The 15,110-nt window shown below is 37.9% G+C and overlaps 1 protein-coding gene across 3 annotated transcripts in view; it reads left to right on the top strand.

Moving 5' to 3' along the window:
• LRP6 (LDL receptor related protein 6) overlaps positions 1 to 15,110 on the top strand; it is a 173,075-nt gene that overhangs the window by 60,733 nt on the left and 97,232 nt on the right. For all 3 annotated transcript variants that reach the window (XM_033408194.2, XM_033408195.2, XM_004281142.4), the window contains exon 3: positions 9,703 to 9,900. In XM_033408194.2, the coding sequence (XP_033264085.1) occupies positions 9,703 to 9,900 (198 nt within the window). The remainder of the gene's footprint in view (positions 1 to 9,702; positions 9,901 to 15,110) is intronic.

Below are 15,110 nucleotides of genomic sequence, written 5' to 3'. Positions count from 1 at the left end.
GGTTGTATTTAATAGAACCCATGGTCTTTCCTGTTCCTCAATAATAGAATCTTTTCTTTTGATTTGGTTACTGTATGTTCTCTGTAAAAACAAATCATCCAAAACAAATGCTTTCATTATCCTCCAGTAATCACCACATATAGTTAAAATATGATACTAACACAAATAATCAAGGAGAGGGAAAACACGGGAAGTATAGCAGATTTCTTCACATTTTTTTTTCCTCTTTGTATTGGGTTGGCCAAAAAGTTCATTCCGGTTTTTCCGTAGGACGTTATGATAGTTCTGTCAGGAAAGATATTATTGAATTCTCCAACCTTTTCTTCACTGAAAAGCCTAACCTACTATAATCAAAGTAAAACAGAACTGGTTCAGGGATGAGGAAGGTGAAGGGTGTATGAATTCTGCATGACCCTTTTCTTTTCACTTTCATTAAGTCATAATTTTTTTCACTGGCTTTAGTCCCAGTGATTTTAGAAACTTTCTCAAAACAAATTTTATGGCAAGAAAATGTTTTTGAGGATCCATGGCTCTTTATAGTTAGATTTTACCTTAACATCTGTCACATCATGTTCTTAGAATGTGGCATGACTCTTGCTTACACTTTGGGGTTGGCTTGGTTTTATATGCAACTCTTAATTGTAGTTTCTTTTGCCTTGTTACTATAGTCCAAGTGCATTGACTGATAACATCCTTTTTATTTTATTTTCTGTCCAAGTCTTCCTTAATTTTTACACTATTTTTTTTTGTTACTCTTTTGGCTGGTTCTTTGGATATGGAAGGAAGAACAATGATGTCAGTGTGCTCGTTTCATCTTTTTCTGAACTCAGCATGTTGCCCCCTAAACTCTGTCTCTATTCCGTATTTTGTTGAATGACACCAATATGGACTTACTCACATTTGCCAAATCTTGGGAGCCATCCTAGTCTGTCCTTTATCTTTCTTCTCCCTTGTTGATCCATTCCTCAACTTTTATCTTCATCAGTTCTCATTTGGAATATCTGAGTTTTGTTCCTTACTTCTCTTTCTCTAATTTCTTCCCCCTCTAGTCAGTCCCTCAGTATTATCAACAGTGATTTGTAAAAGGATAATCTTTTGTAATTTGTAAAAGGATAATAAGCACTTTACTTTTCTGCTTACTAGTCTTAAGTAACTTCTCATCCCTTATAGGCTATGCAGTCCAAGCTTCTTAGCACAGCAAAATAGATCCCATCTGTGGGACTTTTGTTGCCTTGTGTCCTCCACAATACACAGTATCCTGCAGCTCTGCTGATCTTGCTATTTCTCAAATATGTCATGACTTTTTGTGTCCTTTGCATAAGCTGTGTCTTCTTCCTGGAACACTGTTTCCCGTTTTGGCAACTGCCTAAATAAAAGTATTACTTCCTCTGGTGAGCTTTTGTTGAGAACTCTTACATTCACTGGCTCGATTGGGTATCAATTCCCAGTCCTCTTACAGCAGCCTGTTCATACCTCTCTTGATAATAGTTAATCATTCCTTGCCTGGATTGCAAGTTTCCTAAGGACAGTAGTTTTGCCTTGCTTATTTTTGTATTACCATGTCAAGCATGATGCTAAGCTCCTAATAGGTGGTCAGAACATTAAAAAAATTAAATAGTATCTTGGTAACTTATAAAATATTTGTGTTTTTCTGCTGCCTGTTCCTCTTTCCCTTTCTGTATTAAGTATGTAATGAGTTTTTAGCTTAAAGTTTAATTAAATAACAAATGCAAATGTTCAGTATTTATAGATGAAATTTATTACTTTAAATTTTAAATATTTGAACAAATGAAAATACCAGCAAGCTTCAATTAAAAATTCTAAATTTTTATCAGATTCTCACCTGACAGATTTCTGTTTCATTTGTTGTAGTTGAAGCCTTTACCTGAATGTGACCCGTGAAGTAACATGACATGATATATTTCTTAGGGTTGAGTACTGGAAGAGTTATTTATTAGCTTTGAGCAGTGGCATGCATATAATTTTATTTATTACTAAAATTCTTGTTGAGCTGACTAATTCATTTGTGACAACTTTTTATTACACCGTAAACTAGACACTGAGTTCTTGTAAGTTTAGTGCTTCTTTAGACAAGCTTAGTGGCAATTGTGAGACCTATGTAAATTATATTATACAGGAAGGACAACGGCACTTATTTGTTATATCCATTTGATAGTGTGCAAATTGCTTATGGTCAGCCCATATGAGTTCTTCATAATTTGTCTACAAACTGTGATAAGTATTAGAGCACAGCGAAACAAGCTATAGGAGCACATAGGAGGGAGTAACTCTACTTTGTCTAGGCAAGCTAGGAAAGCCTTCTACAGAAAAGAAGCTACCTTTGCATTAACTTTAAAAATAGTCTCTTTGGGGTTTCCCTGGTGGCGCAGTGGTTGAGAGTACGCCTGCTGATGCAGGGGACACAGGTTCGTGCCCCGGTTGGGGAGGATCCCGCATGCTGCGGAGCAGCTGGGCCTGTGAGCCATGGCCGCTGAGCCTGTGCGTCTGGAGCCTGTGCTCCGCAACGGGAGAGGCCGCAGTGGTGAGAGGCCCGCGTAATGAAAAAAAAAAAAAAAGTCTCTTGATTCTTATTTGTGTTATAAGCAACTTTCTTGAGATATAATTTATATGCAAAAAATGTATATTTTAGCATTTATAGCTTGATGAGTTTTGATAAATGTGTGTATCAACCATTATCTCCAGAAAAACCCCATTTTATCACATCACTCCAGAAAGCTGCCTTAGTCCCTTTCAAGTCAGCTCCTACTTTCACCACGATAACTACTGATCTGATGTCTGTCACTATAGATTAGTTTTGCTGAATCTAAAACTTCATATAATGGAGTCATTCTGTAGGTACTCTTTTGAGTCTGGGTTATTTTGTTTACCATTATTTAAAAAAATACATCCTTGTTGAATATGTGAGTAGTTATTTTACATTGTTGAGTAGTATTCCATTTTATGAATATACCAGAGTTTGTTAATCATCCTATTGACGGGCATTTGATTTATTTCCAGTTTTTGGTTATTATGAATAAAACTTCTGTGAACTTACATGTATAGATCATTGTGTGGGTATGTTTTTATTTCTCTTGAGTAAATACCTAGAACTAGAATTACTGGTTCATAGGGTTAAGTGTACATTTAATTTTGTAAGAAGCTGCCAAACTATTTTCCGAAGTGATTATACGAGCAGTGTATGAGAGTTCCAGTTGCTGTATCCTTACCAACACTTGGTATTGTTGGCCTTTTTAATGTTAGCCATTCTAGTGGGTGTGAAGTGATATCTTATTACTGATTTAATTTTCATTTCCCTGATGATTGATGAGATTGAGCATCTTTTTATGTGCCAATTGGCCATTTATGTATCTTTTGTGAAGTATTAAATGATGCCTTCTACCCATTAAAAAAGTTAAAGTAAAATTTGCACACTGTAAATTTACACTTTTTTGGGTGGCAGTTCTGAATTTAGACAAATGCTTACATTTGGGTAATCACTACCATAATTAAAATATAGAACAATTCCACGACCCCCCAAAATATATTCTTGGCTTTTTGTTATCAACCTTCCCCTCCACCTGCAGCTCTAGGTAACCACTGATGTGTTTTCGGACTCTGTACAGTTTTGTTTTTTCCAGAATGTAACATAAATGGAATCATGTCGTGTAGTGTTTGAATCCAGCTTCTTTCTCTTGCCGTAAAGCATGTGAAGTTTATATGTGTTTATTGTGTATTTCAGTGGCTCTTTTTTCCTAAAAATATAAACATTTATTAAATTATAACACAGATAGAGAAAATGTGCAAATCATATATATAAAGCAAATTAAGTTTATAAATGTGAACACACCGATGTGAACAGCATATAGATAAGAAAAGAGTACAATACCAGCATTCTAGAAGTCCCCTCATTCTCTACTCCTTCCCCCAGAAGTAACCATTATTCTGACTTCTAACAGCTAAAATAGTTTTCCTTTTTTTTTTTTGCACTTTTATTTTTATTACAGTGGTTCTTTTTATTAATCCTGAGAGTATTCTGTTGTTCGAATGTACCATAGTTTATCCATTCCCCATTTGAAGAATATTCAGTAGTTTTTGGTGACTATGAATACATCTGCTATAGACATTTTCATACAGGTTTTTGTGTGAATACGTATTTAATTTCTCTTGAGTAAATACCCGAGAGTGGGGTTACTAGATCTTAGGGAATGTTTAATGTAAGAAACTGCCAAACGGTTCTCCAAAGTAGATGTGCCATTTTGCATTAACACTAGCAGTGTACAAGAGTTTCAGTTGCGCTGCATCTTTGCTAGTACTTTGTACTGTCCATTTTTTAAAGTTTAGCCATCTTACTAGATCTGTAGTGATACCTCACTATAGTTTTAATTTTCATTTCCGTGATGAATAATTATGTTGACTGTCTTTTTGTATGCTTATTTGCCTTTGTATGTCTTTTGTTGATGTGTCTGTTCAGATCTTTTGCCCAGTTTTTAATTGGGTTGTCTTATTGAGTTTTAGGAGTTCTTCATACATTACAGATATAAGTCCTTTGTCAGATATATATAATGTACTACAACAGATTGAACACGGAAAGCTCAGATTTTGTTATTGGCAACAAATTGAAGTGACAAGGTCATTTCACGTATTTCCAAGAAAGTATCTGCCTGATACCTAAGTTTTATTAACCATAGTTTGTCATTCTTTTTTTTTTTTTTAAAGTAAACATGGTGTTCCATGAAAAAAGCAGCTAGCTCAGTTGGCCAAGTGCTTTTTCTCAAGACAACCATTCTACATTCATATGCAGCAAAAGTACTTTCTCTGTAGATCCTATTTTGTCACACAGAATATTAAATGTGTAATCAGAGGTCAAGCTCTAATGAAATTAATAATTTTCTGCCTTACCAATGTCATTGTTCATTGAGACTGACTTTTCTTTTGTATGTGGTGAAGAATAAATATAGTGACTGTTAGTACAGTTGGTTGCCACTCCCTGCAGTCTTACCCACCATTGCTTTTGGACTATCAGTGCAAATATCAGCACAGGTAGGTAGTTCAGGGTAATCTGTGCAATTCAAAAAAGTTATTCAACACTTTGAATATTTCAGCACCACTTACATTTATTGTTGTAAACATTCACATAGAAGATCTTGGATGATTAGTTGGTACTGACACGTGATGAACAAACAAAACAGTAAGTCCGGCCATATCCTTAAATTTAGTCATATATAAGGCAAAAGCACAGTTTCTTAGATGACATTAACTTCCATCTTCATGTTTGCAGCTAAATTTTAATTTTCTGTTACTGTAGCTTTGGAAATTGGTGGCACTATGATTTCTTTTATTGGTTTTTCCTCTGGGAGGAATTCAGTAATGTTGACTGGAGAAAGCTTTATGAGTCTCTGTTTTTGTGAGTTTCTCCAGCTGGAAAGCTGTAATAAACATTGTTTGGCTTTTAATGAGGTCATATTTACATTTAAACTCTGCAATTTATTTTTCTTTAAACTCTGAATGATTGTCTCAATGCCTCAGCTTAACTGGAACCATAATACTATTCACAAAAAGATAGCGTGTATAAGCCAATGGAAAGATTGCTTTTGTAATACTTTTTCATTTACAGTTTTGCTCAGGGTCTTGGAGTAGATTTCATCCCTTCTTAGAGTCAGAGAACTCTCTCTGATAGATCAGTATCATCTTTTTTAACATCTTTAAATGTAGGCAGTATAGCTGTGGGTTGAAGAAGTGCGTTTTCTCATCTCTCCTTTATAAGCCAGTGGTCCATTCTTAAATACTAGACAAATATAAGTAAATTTTCTTTTATTTTAAAATAGAATACTAGTAAATTTCAAAATAAAAACAGTTTAAAATAAAAACTTAAAGTTAAGAAATATTGTAAAACAAAGCAGTGTATTTGCTCCTTGATGTGTTTTTGCTCTGGGCACAGTAAAATTTCAAGACTTCAAAAGTAACAAGTTTTTAGATGATAATGAGGTACAGAGATTATAGCAGGTATAATCAAAGGTAGCTAGTAAGAGTGCAAAAGTGCTGGGAACTGAGTTAATCTCGGAACATGTATATAGTTATTTCCAAAACCTACCTTAGAAGCTTATGGAAAATATAATAGGTATACATTCCATGAGCCATCAGGGTGAAGTCATCACCACACCTTGTATGTATCCATGAAAAACCTCCAGGATGAAAGTGAACAAGGCTAAATAAATACATAAAACTTAGCAATATTATGAAAACAGTTTTGACCCTGTAGACCTCCTGAAAGGATTCCGAAGATCTCCAGGGATCTTTTTTTTTTTTTTAAATAACTTTATTTATTTATTTATGGTTGCGTTGGGTCTTCGTTGCTGCGCGCGGGCTTTCTCTAGTTGTGGCGAGCGGGGGCTACTCTTCGTTGCGGTGTGCGGGCTTCTCATTGCAGTGGCTTTTCTTGTTGCGGAGCATGGGCTCTAGACGCATGGGCTTCAGTAGTTGTGGCATGCGGGCTCAGTAGTTGTGGTGCATGGGCTTAGTTGCTCCACGGCATGTGGGATCTTCCTGGACCAGGGCTCGAACCCGTGTCCCCTGCATTGGCAGGCAGATTCTTAACCACTGAGCCACCAGGGAAGTCTGTCCAGGGATCTTTGGATCACACTTTGAGAACCACTGCCCTAGGGTGTGGTCTGGATTCAGCCCTTTGAGGTGTCTCAGCTGAATGTCCAGTGTGGTGTTGATGCTCTTTACTCTGTCTTGGCAGAACATGTAAGACCACCCGCATTGCTTGACTTCTGGCATTTTAGTTCTGTTCTCAACCTGATAATCCTTGAGGATCCTGAGCGTGCACAGCCTGGTTCTTGGTCCAAGGACTCATGGGGATCCCCCATGAGTCTCCCCCACCTACACCAATGTAACTTTCTCCTCTTTGGGGCCCTGCAGATTCCAGTCTTTTCTTTTCCCCAAATTCTCTCTGCCTCTTTAAGCTTGTTGAGACCACTGTTCCTAATTTCAGTTTCAGCTTTCCACACTTTGGTTGGGGAGTTGTCACTAGGTTGAGTCAGGGTGATTTTTGGAGCTCACCTGGTGAGTTTCCTTTGTCTCATGGTTTGTGGTCTCGTGCCACCTTATTTTCAGTTCCTAGAACAGCTGCCTCATATATTTTGTTTAATTTTATGATTATTTATAGCTATCTCAGTAGAAGTTAATGTGTAATAGCTGCAGTTTTGTGAGTTAATTATTGATGGTGGTTATTAGCTTTTTAAATTAGGGTGGAGTAAAATAGTATGTGCGAAAACATAGGGACAAAAAACTCAGGGTGTCTTTTGGGAAGAGCATGTAGTCGCTGTGTTTAGAGTAGGGTCAACAAAGGCAGGCCTGCATTAGCTCATTCCCCTGGGTTCTTAGTAGAAGTCATTGACTAAAAATCACTGAGTTTCCCCCCACAGCTTTGACTAGGCTTCACAGCCTTTATGAACAGAGTACCATACCAAGTCACTCATGGTTGGCTGTTAGGGGAAGGAAACAATCTGTCAACTTGGGGCTCTAACTGTAGGATTCAAGGTAGGGAACACGAGGTGATGAAACTAGGAATTTAGGCTAGGCCTAAAGAATGGCTGTAACTTGCCTCAATTTTGCTTCCCTTTTCCCTTCCTAATGCTACTATTTCCATATATATATAACACGTTTATATGTTACAAGCCCAATAAAACAAGTTTATAATTACTTTTTTGTGCAGTTGTCTTTTTAATCCATTAAGAGAAGAAAAGGGAAAAATATATTTGTACTGTCTTTTATAATTACCTACATAATTATCTGTATGAGTACTGTTTGCTTCTTCATGTGGATTTGAGTTAACATCTAGGTCACTTCTTTTTTGCCTGAAGAATATCTTTGGTATCTCTTGTAAGGCAGATCTGCATGCCACAAATTCTCTCACTTTGTTTATCTGGGAATGTCTTTATTTCACCTTCATTTTGGAAAGATAGTTTTGCTGTATGTAGGATTCTTGGTTGACATTTTAATTTCTTTTAGTGTGTCATCCTACTGCTTTCTGCCCTCCATTGTTCTGATAAGAAATCAGCTCTTAGTTATATTGTGGTTTCTTTGCAAGTGATGAGTTGATTTTCTTAGTGCTCTCGATTCCTTTATCTTTCAGCAGTTTAACTGATGTGTATAGTTGTATATCTCTGTGTTTATCATACTTGGAGTTTATTAAACCTCATGGATGTATGGGCTAGTATTTTAAAAATCAAATTAGGGAAGTTTTTGGTCATGATTTATTTGAAATATTGGAACCAAAGTACAATGATCATATTTAGGAAATTAACATTAGTACATTTCTATTACAGAATTTGACATGCTGTCAAATTTTGCCAGGTTTCCCAATAATGTCTTTGTAGCATATTCCCCAACTGATCAGTACAGGATCATACACTTTATATAGTTACTGTGTCTCTCTTTGTTTATTTATTTTTCTTTCTTTTGGCTGCTTTGGGTCTTAGTTGCAGCACGCGGGATTTTTTTGTGGAGGCATGCGGGATCTTTTTCGTTACTGCGTGGTCTGTTGGAGCTTCTCTCTAGTTGCGGCTTGGGGGTTTTCTCTTCTCTAGTGGTACGTGGGCTTTGTAGTTTGTGGCACGTGGGCTTAGTTGCCCCGCGGCATGTGGGATCTTAGTTCCCCAACCAGGGATCGAACCCGCGTCACCTGCATGGAAGGTGAATTCTTTACCACTGGACCACCAGGGAAGTCCCTTACTGTGTCTCTTTATTTTCCTCCTACCTAGCTTAGTTCATCTGCCTTTCTTTGACTTTTATGACATTGATATTTTCAAAGGCAGTTGTTTTGTAGAATGTTTTTTAATTTGGTACTCTCTCTTTCCTTAATAATTTTATTCAGGTTATGCATTTTGGGACAGAAATAATATGTAAGAGAATATACATAAAAGAGATGGTATGGGGGCTTCCCTGGTGGCGCAGTGGTTAAGAATCCGCCTGCCAATGCGAGAGACATGGGTTCGAGCCCTGGTCCGGGAAGATCCCACATTCTGCACAGCATCTAAGCCCGTGCGCCACAACTACTGAGCCTGCACTCTAGAGCCCGCGAGCCACAACTACTGAGCCCGTGTGCCACAACTACTGAAGTCTGCGCACCTAGAGCCTGCGCTCCCAACAAGAGAACCCACCACAATGAGAAGCCCACGCACCACAACAGAGTAGCCCCTGCTCACCACAACCAGAGAAGAGCTCGCGTGCAGCAATGAAGACCCAACACAGCCAAAAATAAAATAAAATAAATAAATTTTTATATAAAAGAAGATGGAATGTTCTTCCCAGCATATCACATATATGATGCCAGTGTTGATGATGTTAATTTAGATGATGTGGATAAGGTGGTGTCCACCAAGTTTATTTTCTCTAAAGTTACCATTTTCCCCTTTGTCATTAATAAATAATTTGTGGGGAGATACATTGAGACAGTGTAAGGTATCCTTTTTGCCAAAGAAACTGATCAGATGGTTTTTGCGTCCTGATGATGCTTGTCTTGAATCAGTTATTACCATCATGGTGGCAAAAAGATAGATGCTTAAAATTTCGATAACGGTTTCTAGGAGTTTCAGTTTTAGTGTTCCTGAGAGAGCTTTCTTTATCCAATAGTGATAATTATAAGATACTTGGTGGTTAACCTGCTTATGTCATGGGTTTATTTTTCATGATTTTTAGGTTCATGTACTGGACAGACTGGGGAGAAGTACCAAAGATAGAACGTGCTGGAATGGATGGTTCAAGTCGCTTCATTATAATAAACACTGAAATTTACTGGCCAAATGGACTGACTTTGGATTATAAGGAACGGAAGCTTTATTGGGCAGATGCAAAACTTAATTTCATCCACAGATCAAATCTGGATGGAACAAATCGGTAAGATTACCTTATAAATTTATTTTTAAACTTTAAGTCAACCCTGTGATATCTTGATGTAGTAATCAAATTATAAAGCTTAATTTTATTAAGAAGTTAGCATATTTTTGGCTTAACTGTCAAAGGGGAAGAAGAATAGATTTTTAGTTTGCTTTTTAAAAAGGTAATGACATTTCTCATCTATCTTGGTGGCACTTAGAATTTATGGGTTGTATCTTCTCCTTCTTTACTCTGAGCTAATTTAGTTCTGCAGTGGTTCTCAACCAGGGATAGTGCTTCCATTCTCTTCCAGAGTGTTTGGAAATGTGTGGAGAATTTTGGTTAACACTGGGATTGGGAGTACTACTAGCATTTTAGTTCCTGGGGGGCCAGAGATGCTAAACATTCTGTAATGTGCTGGGCACCTAATGTGACAAAGAGTCATCCTGTTCAGACTTACCCACCTCCCAGGTGCTGTTTGTGGAAGCTCATTTGATAAATCTGTAGACCAGGACAGGGTTGGCCAGCTTTTTCTGCGAAGGGCCAGATCGTAAATATTTTAGGCTTTGTGGGCCATGTCTCTGTTGCAGCTATTTACCTCTGCTGCTGTGGTGTGAAAGAAGCTATATATAATAGCTAAGGGAATGGCATGATTGTGTTCCAGTAAAACTTTTTTTGAGCCATTGGACTCTAGTTTGCTGACCCCTAGACTAGGAGAAAACCTACTGCATGTATGCTATACCTCAGTATTCACAGAAGACAAAGTTATAATACATAAACATGGAATTTCTATTCAGATCATGTTCAGATTAAAAAAAAAATTTTTTATTGAAGTATAGTTGATTTACAATGTTGTGTATGTTCAGATTTTTAAAAAATATTTATTTATTTATTTATTTAGGCTGCGTTGGCTCTTTGTTGCTGTGTGTGGTCTTTCTCTAGTTGTGGTGAGCAGGCTTCTCATTGTGGTGGCTTCTCTTGTTGCAGAGCATGGGGTCTAGGCATGTGGGCTTCAGTAGTCATGGCATGTGGGCTCAGTAGTTGTGGCACACAGGCTTAGTTGCTCCATGGCATGTGGGATCTTCCTGGACCAGGGCTCAAACCCGTGTCCCTAGCATTGGCAGGCGGATTCTTAACCACTGTGCCACCAGGGAAGTCCTGTTCAGATTTTTAAAAATACTTTATATATTCTTGTGTTTGGAAGATTATTTAGGTTTCTAGTGGTCTCATTCTAAAACCTTAGTAGAAGCAGGGAGCCTTAGGTAGTTGAAGGAATTTTTAAAAGTGTACACATTTGTAACTTATCTGAATTGTGAGTCAGGAATCATTTATAAGTGTTGAAAACCAGGAAAGATTTAAAGAATATATTAAAGTGAACTTTTTAAAATCATGGAGTGAGAGAATTTTTTGCCTTGTTGCAAAAAAGAATGAAATGACTCACAACAGGATGGTTTAAAAAATAATTAGAAATAAGTGTCAAAAAAAGTGATAAGTATATGATGACTATAACAACATAATTGCTGTGTTTGAACTTCAAATTTGTCTTTGAGAGGGATACTAGGAAGTGAATATGGCCACTCTGTAGGTTTTTGACTCTCTCAGAATACCCCCCAAAAAACCAATGGAACGAGATAGCAAATCTGAATACTTACCGTAAAGTTAACCTCAGGCATCCAGAAATGAAAGCAGGTAAGGGCAGACCACTAACAGCCACAAGACCTCCATAGTATTACTGTCTGTGCAAGAGTAAGCTGAGGGAGTGAGTAAAGTATTTCACTGAACTTAAAAGCAGGGGACCTCCAAAATAGCCCCAGCTGTTTACTAGACAGTGTAGTGGGCTATATTAAGAGCAGTAGCTGAAATGAGAGTGGGGGGTTGCCCACTCCAATATGAGGCAAGTGCAGTGTGTCCGTGGTAAAGACAGAAGAGGACAGAGCAGTCTGGCTCCAGAGAATTCTCAAAACAGACCTGCTAGAGTTCTCTACCAGGACAGGGTACTACAGAGTAGAGACAAAGTTGAATAGAATAGCATCAAAATTCAGCACAGTAGGGAAAATTAAGGAATGAAAGGAGAAGGAAAGAGAAGGTTCAGATAAGGATGGGCAGAGGAAGAGCTGGGATATCTCAGAAAGGGAGCTACCATATTTTTTAACATGTGAAAACAGAAGAGTGAATTCTGTAAAGTTAGAAAAACTACGCTGAACACCACTATGTTCTAAAAGTTCAGGAAAACTAATTTCACATAAATAGAAACATAAAAATATCAAGGTATAAAATCCCATTTAAGGTTACTATGAAGAATATCTTATATTTATAACAGTATTTTAAGCTAATAACAGCTAAACTTTAAATGCGTACTTAGGGACTTCCCTTGCCGTCCAGTGGTTAAGACTCCACGCTTCCACTGCAGGGGGCTCGGGTTCAATCCCTGGTTGGGGAACTAAGATCCTTCATGCTGCGTGGTGCGGCTAAAAAGAAAAACCAGAAAACAAACAAAAACAAACCATGTACTTAAACTCTACATTTTTTCTCCCACATTTAGTGTTTGTGATGTCACAATGCATATCTTTATACCTTGTGTATCCATTAACACATTATTATAGTTTTTACTACTTTCGGTTTTCAGTGATTTGCTCACCACCATTACAGCATTAGAATATTCTGAATTAACCCTATATTTATCTTTACCAGTGAGATTTATACTTTCATATGTTTTCCTGTTACTAATTAGTACTCTTGTTTCATCTTGAAGAAGTACCTTTAACATTTCTTTTAAGGCCGATACAGTGGTGATGAACTCCTTCAGCTTTTGCTTGTATGGAAAACTCTTTATCTCTCTTTTCATTCTGAAGGACAGCTTTGCTGGGTACAGTATTCTTGGTTGGCAGTTTTCTCTTTCAGCACTTTGACTGTATCATGTCACTCCCTTCCGGCCTGCAAGGTTTCTGCTGAAAAACCTACTGATAGTCTTATGGGGGTTCCCTTGTGTGAGACAGCTTGTTTTTTCTCTTGCTACTTTCAAGATTCTCTCTTTGTCTTTAACTTCTGACATTTTATTTATAAAGTGTCTTGGTGTGGGTCCTTTTGGATTCATCTTTTTTGGAAGTTGCTGGGCTTCCTGGATCTGGATGTCTGTTTATTTCCCCAGGTTGGGGAAGTTTTCAGCCATTATTTTGGGATAAGCTTTCTTCCCCTTTCTCTCTATCCTCTCCTTAGGGGACCACTGTCATGCAAATAGTAGTCCACGTGATGGTGTCCCATAAGTCCCTTAAGCTATTTTCACTTTCTTTTATTGTTTTTTCTTTTTGCTTCTCTGGCTGGATGAATTCTACTGCCCTGTCTTTGAGTCTGCTGACCCTTTCTTCCGCTTGATCTAGTGTACTCTTGTACCCCTCTATTGAATTCTTTATTTCAGTTACTGCATTCTTCGGCTCTCTGATTTCTGTTTGGCACTTCGTTCTCTTTTAATTTTTGTTGTTGTTGTTGAAATTCTCACTTTGTTCATGCATTGTTCTCCTGACGTCAGTGAGCATATTTATGATGGTTGTTTTGAACTCTTAATCACGGAAATTATGTATCTTTGTTTCATTATGAAGTCTGTTTCTGTAGGGGTTTTTTTGGTTTGTTTGTTTGAAACATATTCCCTTGATTCTTCATTTTCCTTGACTCTCTGTGTTGGTTTCTGTGCATTAGATAAAACAGCCACCTCTCCCAGTCCTGACAGAGGAGGAGTCTTGTGTAGGATATGAACCTTAGCATTCAGCTTGGCCTGAGCTCTTGGTTGTCTCTCAAACCTTTGTGATTGTCCAAGCTGGCTTCTTTGTTCTTCTTGCTCCCAGTAGTTGAGTGTGTGCCGGGATTTGTCAAGTGTTCCATAGAGGAGGATTGCAGTTGGTACCTAGGTGAAGGCTGTTTGGAAGTCAGACCCCCAGGCAGCAGGGAATATACATGTAGTTTGAGCCCTTCTATGGAGAATCTCGGAGACAGGCTTTTTTTGCCTGCTCCTTCTGCTCTGGACCCAGCTTATAGCTGTGAAAGAGGTTCCTCCTGTACCCATTAAAAACTGCTTCGTTGTTTGCCACAGTCCTGTGGGATTTGTCAGGGCAAGCCCTGTTGACTTTCAAAGCCAGGTGAGCCAGGGGCCCATTCTTTGAGTGGCATCCATGAAATCTGGGGTACCAGATGTGTGTACAAGCTGATTCTGTGTGGAAATACTGGAGATTTGGAGTGGGCTAGTGGGAGAAGGCAGAGGCGGTATCTGCTGGCTTCCCTGGTCTCCTAGGAGGATTGCAGTTAGCCCCTGGATGTCTGCCACGCTAGGAGCATGAGCATTAGACAGCAGCTTTTAAAGTATGAAAATAGACCTCTTTTAGGGAAAGACTGGGAGATGAGCAATTCTGACTGCTCCCTCTGTGCTGAGCTCTGCTGGGCTCGACATCTTATGTAAGCCTAATGGGAATCGAAAACAAAAACCTGTCATAGATATACAAAAGATTAATAGAAAAATCATCAAATCACAAAGAGAGGAAGAGAAGAAGGGAACAATTGAAATACACAACAGCCAGACAGCAACAGAATGGCAATAGGAAGCCTATACCTATCAATAATTACTTTATATGGAAATGGACTATATTCTGCAATGAAAACATGTAGAGTAGCTGAATGGATAAAACACAAGACTCACTGTATGTTGCCTGCAAGAGACTCACTTCAGCCATAAGGAAACACACACTTTGAAAGTAAAGGGATGGAAAAATGTATTCCATATGAATGGAAACTGAAAGAAAGCAAGGAAGCTATACTTATATGAAATAAAATAGATTCTAAGCTGCAGACTGTAACAAGAGACAAAAAAGGTCATTATTTAATGATAATGGAGTCAGTCCAAGAAGATATAATTTTGTTAATACACCCAGCATAGGAGCACCTCCATATATGATGCAAATATTAACAGGCCTGGAGAGAGTAATAGACAGTAATACAACAATAGTAGGGACTTCAGTACCTCACTTTCAGTAGTGGATAGATCACCCAGGCAAAAATCAATAAGCAAATATTGGACTTAAAGTACATATTAGACTAGGTGGACTTAAGAGATGTTTAGAAACATTCCATCTAACAGCACCAGAATACACATTCTTCTAGAGCACACGTGGAACACTCTGGAGAATAGATTATATGTTAGGCCACAAAACAAGTCTTAATAAATTTAAGAAGGTTGAAATCATAAC

This window comes from Orcinus orca, chromosome 11 (genome assembly GCF_937001465.1).
Source record: "Orcinus orca chromosome 11, mOrcOrc1.1, whole genome shotgun sequence".
NCBI classification, from domain to species: Eukaryota; Metazoa; Chordata; class Mammalia; order Artiodactyla; family Delphinidae; genus Orcinus; species Orcinus orca.
Note: the sequence above shows the minus strand (reverse complement) of the source record. Positions and strands in the feature narration are given on the sequence as shown.